Source organism: Falco punctatus (assembly GCF_963210335.1).
Source record: "Falco punctatus genome assembly, chromosome: 3".
In the NCBI taxonomy this organism is placed as follows: domain Eukaryota; kingdom Metazoa; phylum Chordata; class Aves; order Falconiformes; family Falconidae; genus Falco; species Falco punctatus.
In genome coordinates, this window is record NC_137582.1 from 13,643,844 (window position 1) to 13,669,925 (window position 26,082).

The window sequence follows — 26,082 nt, forward strand, 5'->3', positions numbered from 1 at the left end:
TGATCCCTGGGTCACCAGCCTGTAAACTGCTGAGCAAGATGGGGAGAAAGCTCTTCATCACAAATAGCATCCGGAGAGGGGCTTTTCTGTTTGGTCAGCATTTGGAGCTTCTTCTCCTGACAAAGAATTGTGAATGATGCTTTTGGAGGAACAACACCAACCCGCCACGTCCTGTGCGACAACAGGGGTTATTCTGCTTTTTTATGTTAAAAAGTTCACTGAAATCTTATAGAATCATAGAACCATCGAATGGTTTGGGTTGGAGGGGACCTTTGAAGGTCATCTAGCCCAACCCCCCTGCCATGGGCAGGGACATCTTCAACTAGACCAGGTTGCTCAGAGCCCTGTCCAGCCTGGCCTTGAATGTTTCCAGGGATGGGGCATCAACCACCTCCCTGGGCAACTGGTGCCAGTGCCTCACAGCCCTCAGCATAATAAATGTCTTATTTCTTAGCACTCTTGGAAATCACGAGCACATCAGCTAGCAGGAGAGCCTCACAGCCAGCCTCTCCACTTTGTTTCCCTGCCAGTCCCTGTCAAATGGAAGTTTTGTTTCTCTTTCCAAGCCATAAGGTTCGAGATCCCACTCTCCTGCTATGGGAACGGACCCCCTGCTACCCACAAAACCAATGCTGATTAACTTCTCCTGACAGCCTCATCATGTGCCCCATGCCGTAATGTTCCTACTGTCGACTGGCGCTGCGATAGTTACGTTACATCACATCTCATCTTCACCGCATCAGCCTGCTAACCTTCCCCTGACATTGCAAAGGAAGTCAGATCCCGTCCTCATCAAAGCAGCGCACAGCGTTAATACGCACAGCCAACGGCTCTTGCCTGCCAGAGCAGGAGTTTCCTCTTTTTTATTTTGTTTGAAAGGGATGAGCAAAGGGTTGAGGCCAGTATACAACTGATTCACTTTGATAGAGAAGTTTATTATTTCCTAAGGTGGCTTTAGAGTTCAGTTTCTGCCTCGTCAGCACTTTCACTTACACTGAAATTACTGCAGATACATGTCAGGACAGAGCAGAGGTCTTTGTTTGCTCCCACTGTCCTGAAATAGCTATTGCCTAGCAGGGGATGCAATGCTGCTGGCAGTCACATGCTGATCCTTAAAAGCTGCAAGGTTTGGGGCATTTATGCAGTCACAGAACAAGGCCAGGAGCTACTGAAGTATCAGGCTGGATCCCGAGCTCCGATTTGGTCTGACATTCACCCCTCTCCCCACATGGATGTATGAAAAACGGGACACAAACCGGCAAAGTGTGCTGGCAGCCCAGAAACCCAACCGGCTCCCAGGCTGCACCCCGAGCGGCGTGGCCGGCAGGGCGAGGGAGGGGATTCTGCCCCTCTGCTCCGCTCTGGGGAGACCCCCCCGGAGCACTGTGCCCAGCTCGGGGGTCCCCAGCACAAGCCAGGCAGGGACCTGCTGGAGCGGGGCCGGGGGAGGGACACGGAGCTGGTCCGAGGGCTGGAAGCCCTCTGCTGCGGGGAAAGGCTGGGAGAGCTGGGGGGGCTCAGCCCGGAGCAGAGGAGGCTGTGGGGAGACCTGGCTGCGGCCACTCGGTGCCTACAGGGGCTGTAGGAAGGTGGGGACGGGCTTTTTAGCAGGGCCTGGGGGACAGGACCTGGGGGGGGGCTTTGAACTGAAAGGGGGAGATTTATGGTGTGTTGTAGCACTCTCCAAACTAGCCAGCTGCAACAAAGTCTTTTACCATCTCATACCAACATACTCTTCATGCCAGTCCTTCTGCTGCCTTGTCCTAGTCTCACCTCATCCAGGGCACATGTTCTCTCTTTCTTCTCTCTGCTTCTTCCTCCTCTCTTCCTCAGCTGCTCCCTCTTCATTGGCTGCCCAGCCTCCTAACAGAACCAGCCACACCTGCACTTTATCTACATCAGCCAACACACCCCTTCCCCCAAGACAGCCCACAGCTGTATATTATCAATGTTAATTAACCCAGCTTCATCCCTCTACAAGGGTGGACACAAGGAAGAAATTCTTTGCTGTGAGCACAGTGAAGCACTGACACAGGCTGCCTGGAGAGGGGATCGATGCCCCATCCCTGGAAACATTCAAGGTCAGGTTGGACAAGGCTCTGAGCAACCTGGTCTAGTGGGAGATGTCCCTGCTCATGGCAGACAGTTGAACTAGATGACCTTCAAATGTCCCTTCCAACCCAAACCACATTTCACTTATTCTTTGCCCATTGAGCTGTAGCAACTGCTCTGCTGCCCTCATGTAGAAGATTTGGTGATGTGGTTCAGCCTAGTTCACTGCAACGGAGGGGAACTGAAATTATTTTGTGACCATCAGAAAGAGATTTGCCTGAGGACCATTACTGTGGTATGGTGGATGCAGGACAGCTGGAGTCAAACAACCACATAATTGTCTTGGGATTTTGGTGGGAGCATGCCCAATTTTGGGGCTCATCTATCAGCATGACTCCCTAGGCAGGATGAGGAGGGTGAGGACCAGTGTGCACGGGCAGCACAGCAATTTCATGGTTTGGCTTTCCAAGGGAGCAAACAGTGGAGAAGCAGAAGCTGTTTGCCTGGTCTCTGTGGGCTGGCTGAGGATCCCATGTCAGCCAGCCCTTGTGGCATGTTGCTTCTCCATTTAAGAACTCCCCAGCTTGGCACCTGTACCCTAAGCAGGTAACTCCTGCTCAGTGGGAAAGGCAGGATTTTTTGGGGGGTGACTCCATCCCACTTGAAGCTTTTCTACCAGCTCCAGCTGCTATAGAAGAAGCTGTGCTCCTTTGGTAGCCTGTCCTGATTTTTTCAAGCTTCCTGCATCTGTCAGGCCAGTTAGTGAAAAACTATTATACCTTTCAGCTTAATGATGTATTTTCGTAAAAATGTTCATTGGCACTGAAATTACTAGTACAGAAAAAATCCCCAGCTCCTAAACACTTTGATATTCTGCTATTACCTACCTACTGATAATACTGTTTTATTGCTGGTGCTCAGCAGTTCTGTATCTGCACTGTGCCTGTCTGTGTTCATCAGCCTGGGCTTTCTAAATCTTGGCACCAAGGAACTATGTTTTTCTGGTGGTTAAAATAATTGCTTTAAGTAAAATATTCCTGCAAGATAACATGCATAACAAATAAAACAACGTGCGTAATAACAAAATTGTTCTGCTCAGAGTCCGGGTGTTTAAGAATCAAAGCAACATAGTGTAGATTCGTTATAGATTATAGATCATCCCTGGAAACATTCAAGGTCAGGTTGGACAGGGCTCTGAGCAACCTGATCTAGTTGATGTCCCTGCTCATGGCAGCAGGGTTGGACTAGAAGACTTTTAAGTGTCTCTTCCAATGCAAACCATTTGATGAATCTATGATTAATTTATTTTAGTTTAGTTTTTAATTCTAAAGGTGAGAATGAGATGGGAGTCATCGTCCTTGTGGGATCATGAACTGACAGGGGATTTTTGTTCTTGGACATGTTTGGATCTGGAATGCCAGCATGCCGAAGCCATCACCCAGGGTTGATCTGGGGGAGCAGAGCACCTCAAAGGCTGTAGCTCCAAGTGTCTTGCTCTCATTCTTCTAGGGTAGGCTTGGACCAGGTCTCCAAAACCTCACTGAGGAGTGGCAATTTGAACTGCTATTGCTTTGTTAACTTGAAGCCTCAGTTCTGGGTAAAGCTGATTCTGCTTGATCCTCCTGGGCATAGTTTACTCCTTCTTGGAAGGTTCAAGAGTTAAAAAAAAAAAAAAAAAAAACACCACAAACAATCCAGCTTCTTCCCCCTCCAGTTACACAGGAGGTCCTTGCTCTGAGCCTGTTCTTTCTGACCGAGATGCCCCCTGAATCGGAGGGGATTTCGGACCCCATTACACCCTGATACAGAAAGATGCTTTCTCAGCTATTTTTCCCCTTGTATCTGCAGTTATCAATAAATTCCAAGTCGTTTAAAGTGTAAATTACTTTGTAATTTAAGCTTTTCCTAATCGGATTGGCCGGTGGCATTAATTTCTGTGGTGTCTGGAGGAGGCTTTCTGGAGAGATGTCTGGATGAGGGTCACCCAAGTTGCTCTAGAGCGTCCGTTATTAACATTAAACTTAATGACACAAATTCTGGCTTGTTAAAACCCAAATCACAACACGAGTGCTGTAAGCCCTTTGATGGCCCCCACGCCTTGGGGTTGTTGTTATGAACCATTGTTCTGCATCACAGCCTGAACCTCGCAGGGGTGAGAGGTTCATCACACCGCCCGTGCCCGCAGCCCATCAGGAGGGTGCTCTTGCGCTTATTGCATGGAGGGGTGACCAACAGCATCCCTCATTCTCAACATACAGCACACACACACACAAAAAAAAAAGTTTCGAAGGAGGCAGCATTGCCGGGCATTAAATACACAGCAACTGGTGTCACAACCATTAAACCGATGGGGCACGTAGTGGAAACACCTGACAAAGATGAGTCAGAGGACCCAAACAGTGGGATGTCCTTGCCTGGTTTCTACAGCAGTGAGGTGAGGCAGGTATTTGTTCTCTTCGGGATTTGTCACCAAGTCTCCAATCCTGTACTGCTCTGGGGTGGAGGAAGGAAAACATAGCATCATTGCTGTAGGACCGAGTCTCCTTCCCAGGGAAGCACAGGATGACAATCCTCTTCTTAAATAGCAAAATAAACTTGCAGTTCAGTTGATTCTCATGGCCTTTTGAATAAAGTTACAAAGTTAAACTAAGCCTAGGGTTCATTTCAACTGGCTTTGCATTTTCAGAAATCTAATCCAAGCCTCAAATGGGCTCTTTTTTGGGACAGTGCAGGGGGGAAATGGAGTTTTGGTGAGTCTCTGGACTTTTTTGGAGTGTTTCGTTTACAATGAGGCAGAGGTTTTCTAGGCAGCACTGTGAGTCTGGGGCTCCCCGAGCACCTTCCACTTTTCTACATCAGTTATAAATCCCTTTAACCCCACGGCAATAAGGTCTGCACTGTCATGGACCATACTCAACGGGCTCTTTAAATTCAGATTACTGCACTGCACAGTGCTACAGTGAGATAGGTCCGAGTCTGTTTGGCTACCAGAGCTTGCGCAGACTCCTCTGCTATTCCTCAAGGAGGTTTTTTGGCTGGTGCAGTAAATAACAATGCTAATTCTGGGTCAAGACTGCATGTGGTACCCAGATTAGCTGTGCCATAACTATGCACATTGCCCATCTCCCTGTAATCCCCACTGCTGTCCTGTTGTGTCATACCTGAGAAGTATGGTGTGTGGACTCTTACTTTGGGCAAATACTCAGGAATTTTAGCCCTGGAGTTTGCATTTCTGGGGGGGGGAAATGCAACATGGGAGTTTTTTGCAAAATTTAAGACAGGGTCTGGAATAAGACATGCCTTTATTAGAGCCCTGTCTCCTAATCCCGTGAGGTTTTGTTTCCAAATTTGCTATCATGAGTACATCAGCTTCCCTGCCTGTGCCACAGGTCCAGCTGCTCCAGACACGTAGATTTTGTTTGACTTTCAGGCAGAAGAATCTTGGATTTGTTTATCTGATCGAAGATTTTTGTTCTCCCTTTCTGCTGTCTAGTGCAGGGCTGCAGAGGTTGGCCCTTGGCTATTGATCCTCTGCTTTGCAAAGGTGTGGCGTATTGAGCTGCTTGAGTTGATGAATTACCCCAGTAAATTAAAAGACTGGGGAGGGAGGAGAAATGTGAACACTAAATTCCTTCTTCTCCAACAACAGGGAAAATAATGTTGCAGAGAGAGAGGACCTGTAGCCCAGACACTGCCCAAGGTTATTAAGCTGATAATTCACACTGAAAACCAAGAGGAAATTAAGGGCTCTAGGACAAAAGGTCCTGTGTTTTCTTAACGTACTAACTTTTTCTTTTGAGGTGCTGCAGGCTTTTACCTTGGCTGGTTTACAGCCCATGATGATCCGCTTCTGTTGGGTCCAAATAGACCTTCATCTTCTTCAAGCTCAATGGGGCTGTTTTTATTCTATCCCATCCTGTCCTATCCTACCCTACCCTACCCTGTCCTAGCCCAGTCCAGTCCAGTCTATTTTTACTTCCCTGTGATAACTGTGGAGCTCTTGAGCTATCATTTCACCCTAGAAGAGCCCTGGATGAAGGACTTTTTATTCCTCCCTGATCAGATAGCTTAATATATTCTTGGTAGGAAGATCCAAAACCTTGCTGGAGCAGCTGCTCTTAACCCTGTGGAGGGGATTTTAAAGAGAAGAATTAGAACTGGGAGCTGAGTGCTGACATCGGTCTAGGGCCAGAATCATTTCAGTGGAAAATGCTGGGTCGGTGCATCATGCTCAGAGCCAAATTAAAGCCTTCAGTGGAAACCTGGAGAAAATAATTAACTCTGCAAAGCTTGAGCTGGCCTCCAGCTGTACTGTCATGCTGCATTAAGGCTGCTCGTTAGGTCTGAGTTTTGCAGAATGAGACGAGGCCTGGTATAGGATTTACACATCTCCGAGTGCTTTTAGTCTCTGTTCTGCAAGGAAAGGCTTAACTGCACCTTTTTCTCTCTCTGCCAAGAAGAGGTGGAGACGTTTTCATCATTTAGATATGTTTGTTCAAAGCTGGGAACTTCTGGCACCTGAAAAGCCCGCTCCTTTTTTTCAATCCTGTGGTTTAAATTGCATTGGAAGATGAGCTGGACCAGCCAGGGGGCTTGGGGCCAGGCTGCCAGTGCCTCCGGCTGCCGGGGGACAGGTAAGTGCCCCCACCCCACGAGGACTTTCCTTCTTGCAAGTGCTTGAGCAAATTGAGCATTTCTGAAAACCCCGCAGGGGACCCGCTCCCAGTAAAAGGCTGCGAGATTTGATCAGTCACTTGTCTGACTCACTAAATGTGTCAGTTTTAAGTGCCACCTAGTTTGATAAGCTTCACTTAGCACTACTGGGGGCTTTTTGTTTTTCCTTATCTATTTCTATACCTTTCTTAACAGACTTGCAAATGCAGATGAGGACAAATTCCAAGTAAGAAATTTTAGTTAATACAAACATCCCTTGTCTCTTTTTACATAAACCCACACAAAAAATGAATAATTTGAATAAGATGTGGCTGCCCAAAAGCCTCTGGTATTCCCTGAATTAGCAAAAGGTGACACCTGCAGTGTTTGGGGTAATCTGAAAAATGGGTTAAATTGTCTGTTCTTTGGGATTACAACTTCTTTAATCCTCTTTTGCATTTCTAAGCTTTGTTTACTGCTTTATGATTTCAGTAACCCCCTTCGCTGTGTTTCTGAGTCAGCTGGGTCACCACGTTGGGCTGATGGTGCCTGGCCCTTAGCTCAGCAGGGGATGGGGTGATGGGAAGAAAGATCAACCATTTTCTGCTCCATATTTTAGTGATGAGCTCCATACTCTTTGCAGAGGCCAACATGAGACCAAATCCTAATTTAATAAGGGTGCACAGAGGGCACCAAGCAGTGTGTGGCTGATCTCTTTGCCCTGGTATCCAGTGATAGGATGTGTGGGAGTGGCTCAAAGCTGCACCAGGGGTAGTTTAGGCTGGACATTAGGAAGCATTTCTTTAGCGAGAGGGCAGTCAAACCGTGGAACTGGCTTTCTAGAGAGGTGGTCAATGCTCCAATCCTGTCAGTGTTCAAGAGATATTTGGACAATGCCCTTAATAACGTGCTTTAGATTTTGGTCAGCACTAAATTGGTCAGGCAGTTGGACTACGTGATTGTTGTAGGTCCCTTCCCACTGAAAATAGTCTCGTCTCTTCCTCTTCTCTTCCTCTTCTCTTCCTCTTCTCTTCCTCTTCTCTTCCTCTTCTCTTCCTCTTCTCTTCCTCTTCTCTTCCTCTTCTCTTCCTCTTCTCTTCCTCTTCTCTTCCTCTTCTCTTCCTCTTCTCTTCCTCTTCTCTTCCTCTTCTCTTCCTCTTCTCTTCCTCTTCTCTTCCTCTTCTCTTCCTCTTCTCTTCCTCTTCTCTTCCTCTTCTCTTCCTCTTCTCTTCCTCTTCTCTTCCTCTTCTCTTCCTCTTCTCTTCCTCTTCTCTTCCTCTTCTCTTCCTCTTCTCTTCCTCTTCTCTTCCTCTTCTCTTCCTCTTCTCTTCCTCTTCTCTTCCTCTTCTCTTCCTCTTCTCTTCCTCTTCTCTTCCTCTTCTCTTCCTCTTCTCTTCCTCTTCTCTTCCTCTTCTCTTCCTCTTCTCTTCCTCTTCTCTTCCTCTTCTCTTCCTCTTCTCTTCCTCTTCTCTTCCTCTTCTCTTCCTCTTCTCTTCCTCTTCTCTTCTCTTCTCTTCTCTTCTCTTCTCTTCTCTTCTCTTCTCTTCTCTTCTCTTCTCTTCTCCCCCATTCCATTCCATTCCACTCTATTCTATTCTGTTCTACTCCTCCACACGGAGCCAAGGTCATGGTCAGGTCTGTTCGGTCCTCGCTGGCTTCATCCCTCCCATCACTAGGTTTCGGTGTTGATGCAGCCTGTGGTTATCACTGACTCGAGGTGTGTCGGGGTGGGTGGTTTAGGGAATGTGCTGGGGGTGGGACGCACACGCCGGAGAGCTGGCGCCTTTGCCAGGTGTTGAAATCAAGACAGAGGAAAGGGGTGTTGGCAGAGCCGTGCGGGAGCCCAGTGCCGGCACACCGGGCTTCGTGCCGGGGAGCAGCGCTACTCCAGCTGGGCTGAAGGGGGTCAAAGCCATCGTCTTCAAGTCTTGCATGGGCATATGCTGCCAGGCTTGGTTGTCTGGGTGGCAGCACAGAGCTGCGGGGTGGTCTTGCAGAAAAAGTAAGTTCATCACCAGGTTGGTGCCTCTGGCTGGGCTCGGTCCATCCAGTCTCTCATCTTCCCCCTGCCCTGTACTGCCGACGTCGTGCTGAATATGCTGTGGCTGTGTCCCAAAGAGTTCCAACTGTAAAACACAGAGGGTTCGGGGTGGAAGCTGTGAGCCGGAGCGAGTGCTGGGGTGCTGTAACCTGGGCATGTGTTTTAGCTGGCTTACAGACTTGCTGAATTCCCTCAGGAGCTGAAAACTAGGAATTGGTTTGCAGCCCTTTGCAAATACTCTCTTTAGTGTAAATAATGCTGCAGGACTCGGCATCAATGAGGCAGGAGGAAAGAGTTGCTGTCCTCACCCAAGCTGCTCTTCTCCATTTTGCCTCCTGAAATGCTGCTGAGCACTCGCTGCAAGCATTGGCTCATAGAATCAGAGAATGGTTTGAGTTGGGAGGGACCTTCAAAGGTCATCTAGTTGAAATATCTCTCTGTCTCTGTTTGTTCTCCTTCAGGCTGGAATGGGTGGAAATCATCGAGCCTCGAACCCGGGAGCGCATGTACGCCAACCTCATCACGGGGGAGTGTGTGTGGGACCCCCCTGCTGGGGTGCGGATCAAACGCACAAATGAAAACCAGTGGTGGGAGCTCTTTGACCCCAACACCTCCCGTTTCTACTACTACAATGCCACCACACAGAGGACAGTGTGGCACCGGCCGCAGAACTGCGATATCATCCCTCTGGCCAAGCTGCAGACCCTGAAGCAGAACACGGAGTCACCAAGGGCTTCCACAGAGAACAGCCCCGGAAGGAGCAGCAATGTCAGCAGGGAGGGCAGCACCAGCTCCTCCCTGGAGCAGGAACTGGAGGGAAGCGAGAAGGTGCAGGAGCAGAGATCAAGCCGTCAGTCAACCCAGTATGCCGTAGTGAAAGAAGAAACGGAAAGGTAAAAAAAGCAAGGCTGTCTCTGCTGTCACATCACAGGCGCGTGTGACTGAGCTCGGTGATGGGTTGGTGCAATTAAATTGTGAGTTCAGATACCCTGGTAGCCTCCCAGTGCTGTGGAAGAGCAGAGTCCTTGTCCTGCAGCTCTTTCTCTCTCTTGCGCAGATGTAGTTTGTGGATGGCTCCTTTAGCTAGATTGCTCATGGGTCACTGCACCAAGTCTTGGAGAGTGGGTTTGCTCCTCCATAAAATAATCACTTACAGGAGGAAGAGGTGAAAGCATCTGTGAAAGGTGTTTCTCCTTCTTAGGGGCAACTTAGGTGTTTCCTCCAGAAAGGCATATTAGAGAAATAATTTCTTTTCCTCTGAATTACATGGTTTTATAGAGTGGTGTGGTTTTAAATCATTTCCCTGGATAAGATCTTCCTAACAAAGCAGCATGATTCATGCTGCAGCCATGGATTGTCCCACTGGTCTATGGAGCTCCTAGCAGAGATGACTTCTTTTGTAAAGGAGACGTTTCAAACTGAACAGTGAGTTATTGTCCAGTTTCTAAGTTTCAGCTGCATATGGACAACATACTGAAGCATCTGCATTGCTGCTCCATGTGCTTTATTTCATGCTTTTATGGCTTGCAAGCTTCAGATCAGGCAGTTCATTACTTAATATATTTGTATTCTATTAAACGATGACTCTTACAATGTTAATAGCCCAACAGTGTCACTGGCGAGCAATCAGCAGCGTGATTTCTGCTCGCAACTAGTTCTGCTTCCTTACAGCTGGCACACAGAAACTGTGGCTGGGTGATCTCATGGCCATGCAGGATGGGAACAGGAACTCCCAGCTCAGCAAGTGCTTTCATGTGGGACCTCAGACGCAGCCTTGCCTCCGTGCGTCTAGCCTGTGAGGGTAGGCTTGATCTCCCTGAGCTCTTGGAAGATTCCCTGATAAAAATGCTGAGTGTGGGGATGGCATCTTCCCTTGCAAGGCAGGTGGTGTTTGGAGAGGGAGATAGTTTCGGTGTTCAGTCACAAGGGTGCTGGGCGAGCTGACTGGCATTCACTGCAGGAAACACGGCTGCCCATGGTGGCCAGGTCCAGCTGGGGCTGTTCCGGGTATGTGCTGCTAGCTATTTAATCCAGTCTTTGCTTGGCCATCCCCAAAAATACGAAGCCCTGACCTTTGATATGACAAGGGGTAATGGTTTTAAACTAAAAGAGAGTAGAAGGAGATGAGATGTAAGGAAGAAATTTGTTATGCTGAGGGTGGTGAGGCACTGGCACAGGTTGCCCAGAGAGGTGATTGATGCCCCATCCCTAGAAATATTGAAGGCCTGGTTGGACAGGACTCTGAGCAGCCTGGTGTGGTGTAAGGTGTCTGTGCTCATGGCAGAGGTGTTAGACAAGATGACCTTCAAAGGTCCGTTCCAACCCAAACCATCTGATGATTCTGTGACCTGCTACAGGCAGCAGCCTCCTGTACTCTGCCCATCATCCCCTACTTCTAGCTTGTGGCCTCAACTAACGTCCGTCAGAGACCGCTTGTGCGGGCTACACCCAGAAACATGTAAATCCTCAGCTGTGGGGAATACAGATTCGCTCTGGAGTGGGAGTGCTTTGTCAAATGAAACTACCCACATCCAGAATAGCCAGGACCCTGCTGCCCACCCTGCGTCCTGCTTTGTCTGACCGTAGCTGGAATGGGGAATATATTTCTCCCACCCCTTCGTGCTGGGCATTGCACAGGTATGGCACAATAACACCTTTCCTGAAGAGTTTCAGGGTAAAGACCAAGGGACTCCAGGCAGTCTTTGGAGTTGTGCTGAAACCAGTTGTTCTTTTTCCCAGGGTCATGGTGGCTGGCCCATGTGCGAGCAAAGATCTTCTCTCTCTCTCCCATCTCCTCCCTCCCAGCACCAAACACTTCCCTTGTCCACATCTGTAACTCTGCTTCACTGCTCTCTCTATACCTCCATCCCACCCACATTCACCTTCCCACCACCCTCTGGGTTGTCCAGTTTCTCCTTCATCCAGCTTGATGCTGCTAAGCTACAAGTGGCTTGTTGTCTTTAGGTATGTGCCCTGTCCTGGCATGTGCCCTTCTTGCAGGCTGCGTAGATAATGCCAAGCATCAAGAGAAATAAATGAGGTGCTGCCTGCATCATGCCCAGAGGGTTTCCCAGCACTTGCCCTTGCGTGAAGGGATCCCATCTCCCATACCTGCATTTGGATGGGCAGGGGAAGTCATCCTGGGCACAAAGAACAGGAGCAATCACTATTGGAGCCTGTTTTGGGGTGTGCAGAGCAGAATCATTGGGTTTTGTTTCTAGGATTGCAGTTGCTGTTTCATAACATGCTGCCCTCTGGGGAGCGCTCTGTGTTGCAGCAGGCTGGGCTCAGCAGCTCTCTTTCTCAAGTACTTACTCCTGCAAGCGAGCACCTGGAATGGACTTTCACCTCTCCCTGCTGGACACAGCCAACAACTCAGCTCACGGCTGGTAAACAAGCTGCTCGCTGCTCCCAGCCCTTGGGCTGAACTGGTCCCAGTTGCCCATGGGAATCTGGTGTTCTCTATCTGTTTTTAAACTCCCCATCACTGTCTTCTCCAGACTTCATAGCAGCTCCAAGAGGAACCTGGAGGTCGGTGAAAGTCATGGTACACAGTGCCCCCACGGGTGGTAGCATTGCAAATTTCTTCCTTGTGTCCACCCTACATCTCCTGCTTTCAGTTCAAAGCCGCCCCCCAGGTCCTGTTGCCCCAGGCCCTGCTAAAAAGCCCGTCCCCACCTTCCTACAGCCCCTGTAGGCACCGAGTGGCCGCAGCCAGGTCTCCCCGCAGCCTCCTCTGCTCCGGGCTGAGCCCCCCCAGCTCTCCCAGCCTTTCCCTGCAGCAGAGGGCTTCCAGCCCTCGGACCAGCTCCGTGTCCCTCCCCCGGCCCCGCTCCAGCAGGTCCCTGCCTGGCTTGTGCTGGGGACCCCCGAGCTGGGCGCAGTTCTCCGGGGGGTCTCCCCAGAGCGGAGCAGAGGGGCAGAATCCCCTCCCTCGCCCTGCTGGCCACGCCGCTCAGAGTGCAGCCCAGGAGCTGGTTGGTGAAGCAAGAGCTTGTTCCTAAAGCAGTGTGAAGGGTTGAGGGGGATCGGGTGAATGGGTTTTGATCTCCCTGGGCTTTGCTGCCCAAACAGGTGGGGGATCAGTGGCTCCCTGGGTGAAGGTCCATTCCCCATAGCATTTGCATGCTGGACCACAGAAGCTAGCGTGGACACTGCAGGTCACTAATCCTTCGTGTCCTCCACCCACATGTTCTCTTTCCTTTTCCAATGCTTAGGGATGCAAAGCTGCTTCGTAGAGTGGGAGGAGAAAGGACTGCACCTGGGCTCTCAAATAGAAAGGCTTAACCCATCGAGACCTCCTGCTGGTGGAGAAGAGCAGGCCAGCCATGGGGAGTCTTTGCTTCTTGCTGCTGGAGGGTTGTGTGTCCTTTCAGCCCCAGCAATTTGTAGTCTTGGCCTTGCTGGGGACCAGCAGAGCGCATACCAGGTCTCCTAGCTTTAAAAATAAATCAAAAATTTTAAAAAAACAGATGCCACTAGAGGGAGCAGATATTCCTGTTCACTGGACAGTTTCTACCTGCCTCCCTGGAGGTGACAAAATGATCCTGTCCCTTCAGCTCAGCCAAACCATGGCAGCATCCTGCTTCAGTGGAAGCACACTAAAGTCTCTTGACCTCCATGTCCTGGCTGGAAAAAATCACATTCCTACGCTGACCTGGCCTCCTGAGCAACTGGGCTGGGCATTCTGGAAAGCCTGGGAAGCTTTGCTGACACGTCAAGGTCACTGTGACCCATTAAGGGAGAGATTTCTGAACATTAAGGAACCCTTGGAGGGGCTGAGGATGCTGCAGCATGGTCTGTCAGTGCCACACAGCCTCACAGCTCTTGCCACAAGGGAAGTCTGCCTGCAAAAACAACTTTATTCCCACCAGAAGTGGGATGGTCTTTGCTGCAGCCTTTGCAAGGAAGGGGAGATGCTGTGGGTTGAAAGGGGAGATGTGGTTGAATATGGTTGGCATGGCGTGACATTTCCAGCAGGAATGGGGCAGATGGGAAGCTGTAGAAGCGCCAGTGTAACACCAGCAAATGGTTAGATCCATGTGGAATGGGTGTGGAAGTGGGTAAAGTACAGGCAGGCATGAAGGCCTTGTATGCTGCTGGAAACAGCTGCCAGGGATGTGGGATGCCATGGTGGGGTGTTTGCCCTGTAGCTGGATGACCAGAGGGGGTTTTATCTGGCTCTGATTTCTGTAGCGAAGTGCAAATGAAGAAGGAGGGCTTGCTTACACTGATCTGCAGGAAAGCTTCCAGGGATGCAGAGATTTCATCTGCAAAAGTGGCTGATGCTCTCAGGCCCAGGACAGATAAGCCGAACATGAGCTGTGCAAATTAAAAATTGATTTTTGATTGTGGTGATAGCAGCTGCAAAGGGCAGAGCTGGTTCAGGCGTTTGTGCCTTGAGCTTCTCAGCATTCAGGGTATCTCTGCATTTTAGTGTTGGTTTCTGACCCCAAGCAACTTCCAGGCACAAGCTGAAAAAACACATATTTCTATAAAATATACTTGTTCTGTAGCTGCCCAAGTCTTAAAACTTAGGAAAGCTGCTTCAGGCAAGGAACATTACAGGCAGACAAACCACGTGTTTCTTGTGGGGCTTAAAGTATCTGAAGACATGAAAACTTCTGCAGAAGGAGGCAGTGAGTACCATGCCTCGTTGTACCTAAAGCATGAATAGGAAGCCACTTGGCAAAGGTCAGACAGCTGCCAGCTCTCAGTGACCCTGTGGATGAAGCTTTTTTTATTTTCCCTTCATCTTTTGCTTGCAAGCATTGAAGTATATACACCCATGGATGCCCTGGGCAAGCAGACGTGAAGTGGTGACTGATAGTGAGCCAGATCTTGAGCTTACATGATCCTTCAAGACACCTCCAGCCCTGCTTTCAGTGACATCTCTGATGCCGTATGGCTGTCTGCCCACCAAAGTGCTGGCCTTGACCTGGTGGGTGTATAATTGCCGGCTGTGGGAGGTGAGGGTCAAACTGCTCTATTTCAGTCTTCCTCAATGAAGAGCGTTGCTGCAGCCCCTTGTTGTAGGGGTCATAGAAACATCAAATGGTTTGGGTTGGAAAAGATCTTCAAAGGTCATCTAGTCGACCACCCCTGCAAGGAGCAGGGACATCTTCAACTAGGTCAAGTTGCTCAGAGCCCCATCCACCCTGACCTTGAGTGTTTCCAGGGATGGGATGGCCTTCAAGGGCTGATTTTGGTAAGGCCAGACCTGCTGGGCATTGTTTGAGCACTTGCAGGGCTCCAGGGTGTTGGTAGATAGCTCCTGGGATCACTGATCTCTCAGCACCCAGGGTTGCATCTGAGCCTTGTTGTCCATGGGCAGCCAAGGAGGCACCCTGGGATGGGGCCGATATGTGCAGTATCCATGGGGGAAGCAATTATTTGCGGTCACCTCTGCATGGGACAGTTGGTGTTTCTAATCCTCAACTCTAACAACCCCAAGATGAGGATGGATCCAGGCATCGTGTGATGTGTTGGAGATGACAACTGGAAATACTTAATTTGCATCAAGAGAAGGAAACATAAGGGGATTATTTGTGAGGCTGGGGAGGTGGTGAATCTAGTAAACAGGGTGGGTGGAGAGCAGGCTGAGTAATCACCTTCAGTCAGAGACATGGCTGAAGTCTCCTTGGTAGGACAATGTAAAAAGTTGTTTTTCCAGTTCTTGGTTTTGTTTCTCATTGAAGAACCACAGCTGGAAGGGAGCTCTGTAGATTATCTGGTTGAACCTCCTGCTTCATGTTTCACAGTATTCTTACAGTCATTTCAGCAAGGTTTCTGGCTAAGCGTTTCCCTCCTGAACTTGTCTGGTCTTAAAAGGGAGGTCAGGGGAAGTGGGCAAGTTTTGAGCAACTAATATTGTTGGAGTTTGCACTCAGAGGTGCCCCACACTCTGTGGTGATTGAAGGATTTAGGAACCAGAGCATCTGGTTTGGTGGGAGATGGTGGAGGCTGCTCTGAGTCCATTCCTCGTGTCCTTGGTGCAGCTGTGGACCAAGCTGGGGATGGATCCATCACACGTGCAGGTTGGGGATGCCGTCAGCCCTTGCATCCACAGGGAATGTGCTATTGCCGAGCACTTGGATCTCGCTGGACTTGCTTGGCACTGCTGTAGTGAGATGGGATTTGCACGTAGCTATAATTAGCAGCTGGATCTGGCTCTGGAGACTGCGGTAGGAAGCAATGCTGTGTTGTCTCAGTTCAGTGAGCTAGTGTCTGCTCATCTTCGGGATCTCAGTAACAGGTTTATCTTGGTGGTCAGCAAAAGTAGAGCCCTTCCCAGCAGGGATTTCTTGCTTATGGTGGCTCGCCCTAGACTTTGCCTTGCTTGTCTTAAAATGGTAACTTTTCTACAAAGCATAACATGACAGCTGTGAAATCTCGGAGCAGGCTGCAGCCAGCACGTCAGCTGGGTTCTGTGTCACTGGGACTTTCCACGCTGTCTGAAAGTGTCTATGGTTATTGGTCCGTGCAGAGTCTTCCTATTGCTCAAAATCCTTGGAGAAGGCTTTGGAGGGGCAGAGGGGACCTCCTTCTTGGAGCTCATGCTGTCATCCACGGAGGACTCAGCTGTGCTGCCAGTGGGCAGCATCTCTAACTCCTGCTTCACCAGGGAGGAGTGACAAGGGGAGGCTTGAAGGACAAGCAGGTGGATCTTCTCTGACCATCAGAAGAGCTTTCCTTGGACCACCATCCAGGACTCTTTGAGAACAGCGGGTCTGTACCAAAGTCCCATCTGCTGTGAAATTGTGCCTGAGTTATTTCTCAAGACTTGAACTTTTCTTGCAGGTCTTCCTGTGATTCTGAAGGCATCATGATATTGGAGAAGACAAAATGCAGCACTTAAATCTTCCTGGATTAAGTGTAGCTGAGCTGAAATAGCTGAGGGGTATTCTCTTACAAGCCAATCCCTGAGATGCACCGGAGCTGTCTGGGGTCAATGTGTGATGGTAATAGGTCCTGTCAGGTGTCTTGGGCAGAGCAGAGCAGCTGCAGGTAAATGCACGGCTTTAAAACACAAAGTATTCTCCCTGATGCAGGCAGCAGCCATTTTCTAATTGCAAGAGCCCAAAAAAGCAGCTTTGTGGTATAAAAGATGGCTCAAACCTAGAAAATGTGTGTTTTGAGTGTCTGGAAAGCTGTTTCTCTGTGCCTTGAGTGAACAAAACCACAATTTTGTTTGCAATTCTCTGAATTTATGTACTTTTCCAAAGGCTGTGGGGAAAACCTGCCGTGCTCGGGTTTGGAGTGCCGGTGGATCAATGACATAAGTCTCTGCAGCATCTGCTGCATGGGGATTTTCCAGGTCCCAGCAGGAATACTCAGCCCTCCTCTAAAACAAGCCTCCACTATGAAGAGAAACTGAGGAAGGATGTGGAGTTACTTCAGAAAACAGTGCAGCAGGGCTACTTGATCCCCAAAACCTTCCTTCCCAACATCTTGCCTCCAGCAGTAGCATAATGCATGGAATTCAGAGCATTTCTTCACCCAAGAGCTGGATTTTCCCAGCTGAATGACATCTCCATGCCTAGTGTGAAGATTTTGTGGGTGCTGGCTACATTGTGCATGTTCCTTTGCATCTCAGGGTTTGTGTGTTGAGGAGCGCTTCTCCTGCAGATGGGTCAACATCATGCCAACAGACCAGCTACATCATGGGAAGCACAAGTCGCCTGCATCCCTGTGCCAAGAGCAAGTGCTTCTTCTCAACTTAGGAGTACTCTACCCAGGACAGAAAGTTGCCAGTGGTTGCACAGGCTGCAAGGTCATGCATGGGCCTGGCTTCAGTGCAGGTTCAGGCAGGATTTGTAGGATGGGCTTTCTTCTGGGTTGCCATCTCTTAAACACCACAACTTGATTAACTGTTCTGCCTTGAGGTTACAGAAGGGTTATTTTGATGCATTGGCACAGGCAGCTCGGGCAGAGGAGGGATGTGACCATCACTGCTGGAGTGGACAACTAGGGTGCCACTTGTCCCCTTCCAGCTGATGAACCCAAGTGCTGAGGGCTTCTCACAGGGGAAGGGTGTGGAGGATACATTCAAAACCCATAAAGCTCTAGGAGTGCTGTTTTGGCATTTCTGAAATTGGCAATAATTAAGTTCTGTTCCTTGTTGCCTTCTCCATCTGCTGGCACCAGAGGACTGAATGTTTCTGCTTCATGAGCGACCGCTCCCAAGGTCTAGAAAACACTCTGCAAGCAGCCAAAGTGACCTGTGAAAGTACAGACTTCTCTGCATGCATGCCATGGAAGGACTCATTCTGAAACAGCATTTGGTGTCCTTCATGCCTCCATTGTGTGTTCATCTAGAAATGGGTGTCTTGGTCTGCCAGTATCCTAAGGCTGGAACAGGGCCACCCATGGCTTAAACAATATTTTTATGGGTTAAGTCCATAAAGCTTGGTCAATATTTAATGCTGCAATAATTAACCATGGGAAGAGTTTTCCAAAGAATGTGCCAGGTTCTTGATAGCTGTTACTAACCTGCTCCTTTTTGATATATGTGCCTGACTGACTCTTGGAGTGAAGGCATGGAGTCAGGAGCTTCTTCTAGCTGAAGGTCCGAGGGCTGGAAGCCCTCTGCTGCGGAGAAAGGCTGGGAGAGCTGGGGGGGCTCAGCCCGGAGCAGAGGAGGCTGCGGGGAGACCTGGCTGCGGCCACTCGGTGCCTACAGGGGCTGTAGGAAGGTGGGGACAGGCTTTTTTACCAGGACATGGGGCAATGGTTTTAAACTGAAAGAGGGTGGGTTCATATGGGACACAAGGAAGAAATCTCTTATGATGGGGGTGGTGAGGCATTGGCACAGATTGCAGAGCAGCTGTGGATGCTCCATCCCTGGCAGTGTTCAAGGCCACGTTGGATGGGGCTGGGAGCAGCCTGGGCTAGTGGGAGACGTCCCTGCCTGTGGGGACAAAAAAATTAGATGATCATTGAAGGACCCTTCCAACCCAAACCATCTGAAGATTTGATTTTTTGTTCCACTATAGGAACAAAAAGTAGGAGGAATTTGTTGAAGCCTGGAGTCTGCTCACTGGCTGCTGTTACCACATCAGATAGTCTGCGTTTACACTGATCTAGATGAGCCCTAAGTAGCTGCATCGTCCCTCCCGTCACAGAAGGGCAAGGAGGATTGTCCAGAAGCCCTCTACCCTGCCAGTCTCCAGCACTGCGGGGACATCATCCCATACCCAGACCACAGCGTACCACTGCAAATCCTTTTCTTCCTGGTGTTTTATCCGCAGGGTGTTCTGTGCAAGCATTTGTGCATACAGCCAGCAGGCAGAGCAGGAGGTCAGGGGACTAAGGTCCTCCCCCTTGGCTCTGGTGGGCAGAAAATTCAGCACAGGCTCTGCCTGCCCTCAGAGCAGGCTCAGAAGAGTCCTGCTCACTGCTACAGGGATGCTGCCAGCCTGGGGGAAGGGAACGTTTGAGGAAATTGTAGGTATTACTGAATTTGAGACTTTTTTTTTCCCCTCTTATTTGCTGCCTGTAGCAGAACAGCTGCACCCCTGCTGTTTCTGTCACCATGCTCATTTCTTTCTTCCCTCCTCCCCGTAAGCCTTGCAGAGATAGTCACTGGGTTATTTTTCAGCAGATGTAAGATTCCACCTTACCGAACAAACCCAGCAAGATCCGAGGCGGTGACCTTCAATAGATGCCACTTTGACCACAACCTTGACCTGCTGCCAGGGGTGCAGCAGCAGACCATGGCACGGGCTTCCAGGGCCACCTCAAGGGCTTTTACATAGACCTGCTCCAAACTGCTGCTGCTTTAGCCTCCATGGTGGAGTGCCGAAGAAGGTCCATATGGTTTTGCTAATAGTTGCAGTGCATGTTTGCTTTGCTCTCCTGTGTCCTCTCACTTCCCATTTTCACCTTCTATTGGACACACCTTGCCTAATATAAGGATTCATGTCCTCAGGACATGGGATATTCCAGCACCCAGGTGAGCAGGGCTGGGGCTCAGTCTCCTTTTTCCACCCAACAGCCTTCAGGCAGTCCATTTCAAACAGCTGAATCCGTCACAGCTGAGTTGCTCTGAAGGTTTTGGGTTTAATGATTACCGAGCAGCTCCCCAGCTTCATGCTCTTCTGTTGGTTGCATGAGATCCCAAATTTCACAAACCTTGTAAGGCGTGATGGTGGGGAGGATGCTAATTGGAACCATTGGGGCTGGGGGAGACAGACAGCTTCATCTGCAGCATGGTGGGAATGGGTTTTCAGACTGTAATTAAAGGCAAGAGCTCTGCAGGAAATCACTTTCCAAGGCCATGTGTCTTCCTCCATCGCTTTCACATGCTGCAAGCAGATTGTGCATTGCACAGAGGCTGCACACAGAGCCAAGCTCCCAAATTCAGTTTTCCAATGTCTTTTTGTCTTGTTTTATCCCTGTTATTAACTTAGCCGGGATCATTCCCACCCGTATCATGACAAAAGCCCAGCACTCCTTCTCTCCAAGTCAGATTCTCATCTGCTGATGCTTGGCATTGCTATGTTTTTCTTCTAGTGAGCATAGCTGGTCAAAGAGCAACTCGGTTGGGCTAGATGATCATTGTAGGTCCCTTCCAACAGAAATACTCTGTTCTATTCATGCCTTTACATTTCTTGTAGCTCCTCTAAGCAGATCATGAGGATCATGGAAGTCAGTTGGGTTGACCTGTGTTTCTGCTGCTGGGTATCCGTATGGATATTGGGTGAGTGACCTCTTGTGATCACCTACTATAGGTTGCCAACAATTGCTGCCTTCTCTTAAGTATCGAGAGAAGATTTGATGGTTTCACGGATGCTTCTGCTCACCTTGTTATGAGAAGCTCAAGTACTGAACCACTTCAGGGTGGGCTTCATGGCTGATGTTGGATCCTCTGGCCATCAGTCTAGAGAAGTTCGTAGAATAATGGTTTGGGTTGGAAGGAACCTTTAAAGGTCATCTAGTCCAGCTGCCCCTGCAGTGAGCAGGGACATCTTCAACTAGGTCAGGCTGCTTGGAGCCCTGTCCAACCTGACCTTGACTGTTTTCAGGGATGGGGCATTGCCCAGCAGGGAGCAGCAGTGCCCTTGAACAGCCGGAGCATGATGGATGTCTTTGCAGGCATACTCCTTCTTCAGCTGCTATCTCTCAGTATCCCCACTTTGTCTGGATAATTTGATTCCCCCTGGATGGGAGAACGTCTCACTCAGCTTCCTTTGGCTTCACTTTCCTTTCCCCCCCTGCCAGCACCACAGGTGCTCAGGTGCTGGCCACGTTGGGTCTTGCCCCACCTGTCTGAGTGAGTTTTGCACCAGATGTGACCTTTATCATGAGGGTGTTCAGAAACATGTCTTCTGGGCTTAACAAGTGTCATGGGCCTCTTCACTAATTTGGTTTCACTCACCCTGCTCTGGTTCTGCGCACTTACTGTGGTCGCAGCAATAATGATGTGAGCCGAGCTGTTGGGTGGTGAACCAGTTGAAAAAGTATGTGGATATTTGGAGACGACTGTGAGTGGAAAATGCCTTTCCAATACAAAGCTATCAGCATCTCAAGATTTAGCTCCACTTCCTCATACCATTCACAAATATTTTAGAGAAAAATGTTCATATCTTGAATTTCTTGCTCTAAGCTCTAAGATGAAATCGGGGACAAAGCGCTCAGTTCTGTTTCTTTTTAATATCCTTCTCTTGAATTCTCTGCTGCCTGCTGCAAAACAGGACTCGGATTAGACGGATATTTGTCTAATGCAGCCAAGTGCTTACGTAGATCATCAGACCCAAAATACAGTTTACATAACTGCAAAGAAAACCATCTTTTAACTTTTATTAGAAGCAGTGGCTGTAATTAAGAGTATGAAGCCTTGCAGGCCAGTGATTAGAACAGAGGATTAGGTGCTGGGATTTCATTTCTATTCCTGGCTTTGCCATCGAGCTGTGCTATTTCAGTCAAGTCACTTTCCCTTATTTTAAAAATAAAAGCAATGCTGGTCTCCAAGCCACTGTGAAATGTGCCACTTCCTATTGGGGGGGGGGGGGGGGGGGGGGGGAGGGGGCGGGGCGGGTATGCGGGAATGCTTCATTTATTCTTTTTATAATTTGTTAGAAGTTTGCTGTTCTGCCAGAGGTTCCCATGCTCCATGCTACCAGAAGCAAACTTGTGTCTATACTGGAGCCTTTGCAATCCACAGTTCAGGTTTTTAATGGCAAATCACCTTCCAAGTGTCCTCCACCCCAGCTGAGAGAAGGTACATGCCAGGAGAGAGCTCCCATTGGGAAAAAAAAAAAAAAAAAAAAAAAAAGCAAAGCTGCCTTTTGCAAACACCACTGGCTCTGAGAGAGGTGGGAGATGAGAGGCAGGTCCAGATGTGCCCCTCCTCCGGGTATGCTGCTCCTTCTCACACCTCACTGCAGTACAGAAGCAGCTAGTGGCATTTCAGGCGCCAGGGTTCATGTTGGTGCTCCTGCTCCTCTCTGCAGTTTTGAGGCTCACCACTCTTTTTTGTGCCCGCTGAGGGTTGTATCAGCATCGTGCCAGGGAAATGTGAGCATTGCAAGCACAGGAGCCGATCAGCCTTACAGTACACATGCCCTGTGTGTGCTGAGATGAAGCAGTGCCACCACTGGACAGCAAATGTTGGGAGCTTTTAGCAGCAGCTGCTGTATCTCAGTAGCATGTTGAAAACCTCGCCCAGGCATCCGTCTTAGCAATTGTCATAGAAGACATTTGGCAATCAGTTTTGGAATCTGGCTCCAGCATAATTAGGTTTGTACAAGATCCCATTAGTCAAACAGGGGATTAGCCTGGAGTCCTGGGTCCCGGCTGCGTTTGGGCAGGTGATGTGGTGGTTGGTGCAGGAGAATTGGAACTGGAAGGTGCACTCATCTTGTGGCATTTCAATTTGATGGGTTTTTCCCCATATTAAGCTGCCTTAATTTCCTTGGTCAGGCCAGCGTAGGGCTCAGGAGTCACTGTCAGGCTGTGAGCACCCTCCGGCTCTTGATGTATATGGTGAGGAGGGTGCAGCTGCAACATGGGCTGGAGCTGCAAGAGCTCAACATGTTTTTCTGGAGCCTGTTCTGCTACAAGCACCAGGCTTGTTGGTGCATGAGGTTGTTCTGGAATAGCTCCAGGATGTGAAAATCAAGATTTGTCGGCTAGAGCCTCAGGCTCCCTTGAAGAGCCAGAGACCTGGGGTTTGTGGGGAGATCTCTTCCCATTGCAGTAAGAAGACTGTTGATGTTTCTTGTCTCTCAGAGTAGACTTAACATGTTACAAGGCCTCCTGTTTCAGGATTAAGCATTCAGATTGACAATTATGGTGGAATAACCATTTTGTTTACATTTAGCATAATGCATGTAGCATTTTTGTTACATCTTAGCCTAATGCAAGTCACAGAATCATCGAATGATTTGGGTTGGAAGGGACCTTTGAAGGCCATCTAGTCCAACCCCCCTGCCACGGGCAGGGACATCTTCAACTAGACCAGGTTGCTCAGAGCCCCGTCCAGCCTGGCCTTGAATGTTTCCAGGGATGGGGCATCAACCACCTCCCTGGGCAACCAGTGCCCATATGATGAGTCTCACCACACTCATCATAAAAGATGTCTTCCTTATATCTAGTCTGAATCTCCGCTCCTTCAGTTTAAAACCATTCTCCTTTGTCCTGTCGCTACAGACCCTGCTAAAAAGTCTGTCCCCGTCTTTCTTGTAAGCCCCCTCTAAGTACTGGAAGCCTGCTGAACACCCCCAACTCTCCCAGCATTTCCTCATAGGAGAGGCGTTCCATCCCTCCGATCATCTTCGCGGCCTCCTCTGGACCCACTCCAACAGGTCCATGTCTTTCCTGTACTGAGGACTCCAGAGCTGGACACAGTACTCCTGTGCAGCGGTACTGCTGTTGCTAAATGTGGCAAATCCCTGGAAGTCACAATATTAAGGGCACATGGTGGGGTGAAGTGTGCACAGGCAGCTCCTGCCAAGCAAATGGTGTGGCATGAGGATATCTTGACATATTTGCAATAATTTCATCATCTGCATGAGTGTGAAGACGCTTAGCACTGATTTGAATTCATTTTTGGTGCATTGTTTAGACCACATTAAACACCTGCTTGACTGGTGCCATCCAGAATTGAAGGGCTCTTGGTTTGGTTTAGTTAAAGTGACTTTAGGGGCAACTTCAGAACCTGAGTTACAGACATTTTTAGTTTTAGGGGAAGGCTGGGTTGCTTTTCGTAAAATAAATGGTCCCAGAAAGCTAAGTATATTGACTTAAGTACATCTTATAGTACAAACAGGACTGGGATTTGGGTACAGAGTCTTGATCCTGCTTAGCCTCCCAACAGAAGCTGGAGGAAAGGGAAACGTAGTGAAAGCACTTAAAACACACTGTCTTGAGCAAGGATTTTGCTTCAGATGTTTGTCCACCAACAAAAGAGAAAAGAATATTGCTAAAGTTATGGTTGCATCAGCCCCACCATGGTTTTGTCTCCTTGTGGAAGGAAAAGGACATGGAAGATGTAGTGAGCGTCTCTGGTACAGACAATGTACAACCTTGCCACTTTGGAGAGATGGGCTTCGTATAGTCTTGCCAGTTGTCTCAAGTTGTGACAAACTAGTGCTCATTTTAGTCTCCTGATGTCTCTTTTGGTCTTCAGCTTCATTCTTGCAGAGGTGCAGGCTTTGGCTGTGCTCACCAGATTCTTTTAAATGGAAAGCAAGTGAGGTTGTAGGCAAGAAATGATGGGGTTGGGAAGGAAGAGGCTACTCAAGGGAGTGCCACACTGAGGGTGGCATTAGCAGGGGTATGGTGGCATCTGCAAGGGTGGCAGCTAAGGGAAAAGCAACCTGCCCACAGCCCTGAATTCCCTGAGTTAAAGGTTGGTCAGCGTTAACCTTGATCATGGAGCAAGTCTGCTTGGAAGCCATTTCTGTGGACAGGGATGACACAAAGGTGGTTGGGAATGGCCAGACCAATACAATTGCCATCTGTGACGGTATGACTACTATCTGGATGATGAGAGCATCCGCCTTGACTCTGCCTAGGTTTTGGATGTATCTTCCATGGCATCCTTGTGTTCAAATTGGGACATTAAAGTCTAGACAGGGACACTACTAGGTGGGTGAAAAACTGGATCATCAAGTTCAGAGGGTGGTAGTTAATGGTTGATACCCAACCTAATGGTTAGCTGCAAGGGAAGCTCCTCCCAGGCCCATCCTGGGACCTATCCTGTTCCATATCCTTATCAATAAACTGCGGAGCAGACAGAAGTCACCCTCATCTGCAGACCAGCTGCTTTGCTTGAGGGCACGGCTGATGTTCAGAGGGGCCCAGAGGAGTGAGGACAGGCTGGAAAGAACCTCCTGAAGCTCAGCAAGGCCAGATGTAGCGGTCAGGATTGACTAACCCTCTCTGGGCAATGGCTGGCTGGGTAACAGTTCCGCTGAGGACCCAGGAGTTCTGGGGAGCTTTGTGCTGAATGCAGGTGAGCAGCATGCATTGGTAGCAAGGGGGGCTGGTAGCATCCTGGGCTGTAGCGCCAGGCCTATAGCCAGTAGATCAAAGGAAGCAATTATTCTTCATTAGACCACAGCTGAGCAACTGTATGTAGTTTGGGGCTCTCCAGGACAAGAAGAACTTGATAAACTTGAGCAAGTCCAGCGGAGAGCCACCAGGATGGTCAGGGGCTGGAGCACATGATGTGTGAGGAGGAGGTGAGGGAGCTGGGCCGACTATGCCTGGAGAAGAGAAGGTTTCTGGGGAGACCTCAGGGCACCCTTCCAATACCTAAGCAGCACAATTGCGGCACTGCTGTAGCAGGACCAGTCAGCCTTTTGGTTAGAGCAGGATTTTGCTTTCTGTGATCAGCTTCTTGCCAATTTCTGGGTATGGTTTTGCCCATCAGGACTTGTGTGTGCAATGTGGTCCTCAGACCCATGTCTGTGGAAGCTCTTAATGCTATTCCTCTCCTTCCACTTCAGAAACTAATTTGGGTTGAGCTTTCTAGATTATCCCCATACCCACAGAGTTCAGGAGTTGTTTAAGGTGCAGATTTTGCCTAAGAGCACTTCTGCAGATGTTCATGGGAAACCCATGGTGGTGTTTCGGTACCTATGTCTCTCTGCAGCCAGGTCGGAAGAGCAACTTGTAACTGTGCTTGCAGCTCAGTTTGCAGCTGGATGAGTCGATTTAGACAGCGAGCTGCGTGGAGCTGTGCAAGCAGTCAGGGGCTGCTGAGGAATTACTGTGCTTTTTCTGCTGCTCCATCCTTTTCTGGAGAGGACAGCAGCCTTTGGCTGAGGTTGGTTGAAGCGCTCAACCCACCTCAGTGAAGTCTGGTGGGAACATCATAGGAAACCCAC

At 49.2% G+C, this 26,082-nt stretch overlaps 1 protein-coding gene across 5 annotated transcripts in view; it reads left to right on the forward strand.

The window, feature by feature from the left end:
* The window catches only part of ARHGAP39 (Rho GTPase activating protein 39), a 149,755-nt gene that overhangs the window by 76,130 nt on the left and 47,543 nt on the right, over positions 1–26,082 (forward strand). For 4 of the 5 annotated variants that reach the window (XM_080379241.1, XM_080379243.1, XM_080379242.1 and 1 more), the window contains exon 2: positions 9,208–9,639. In XM_080379241.1, coding sequence (XP_080235367.1) covers positions 9,208–9,639 — 432 coding nt within the window. Of the gene's footprint in view, positions 1–9,207; positions 9,640–26,082 lie in introns of those variants that run through there. The other variant, XM_080379244.1, reaches the window with a different exon arrangement.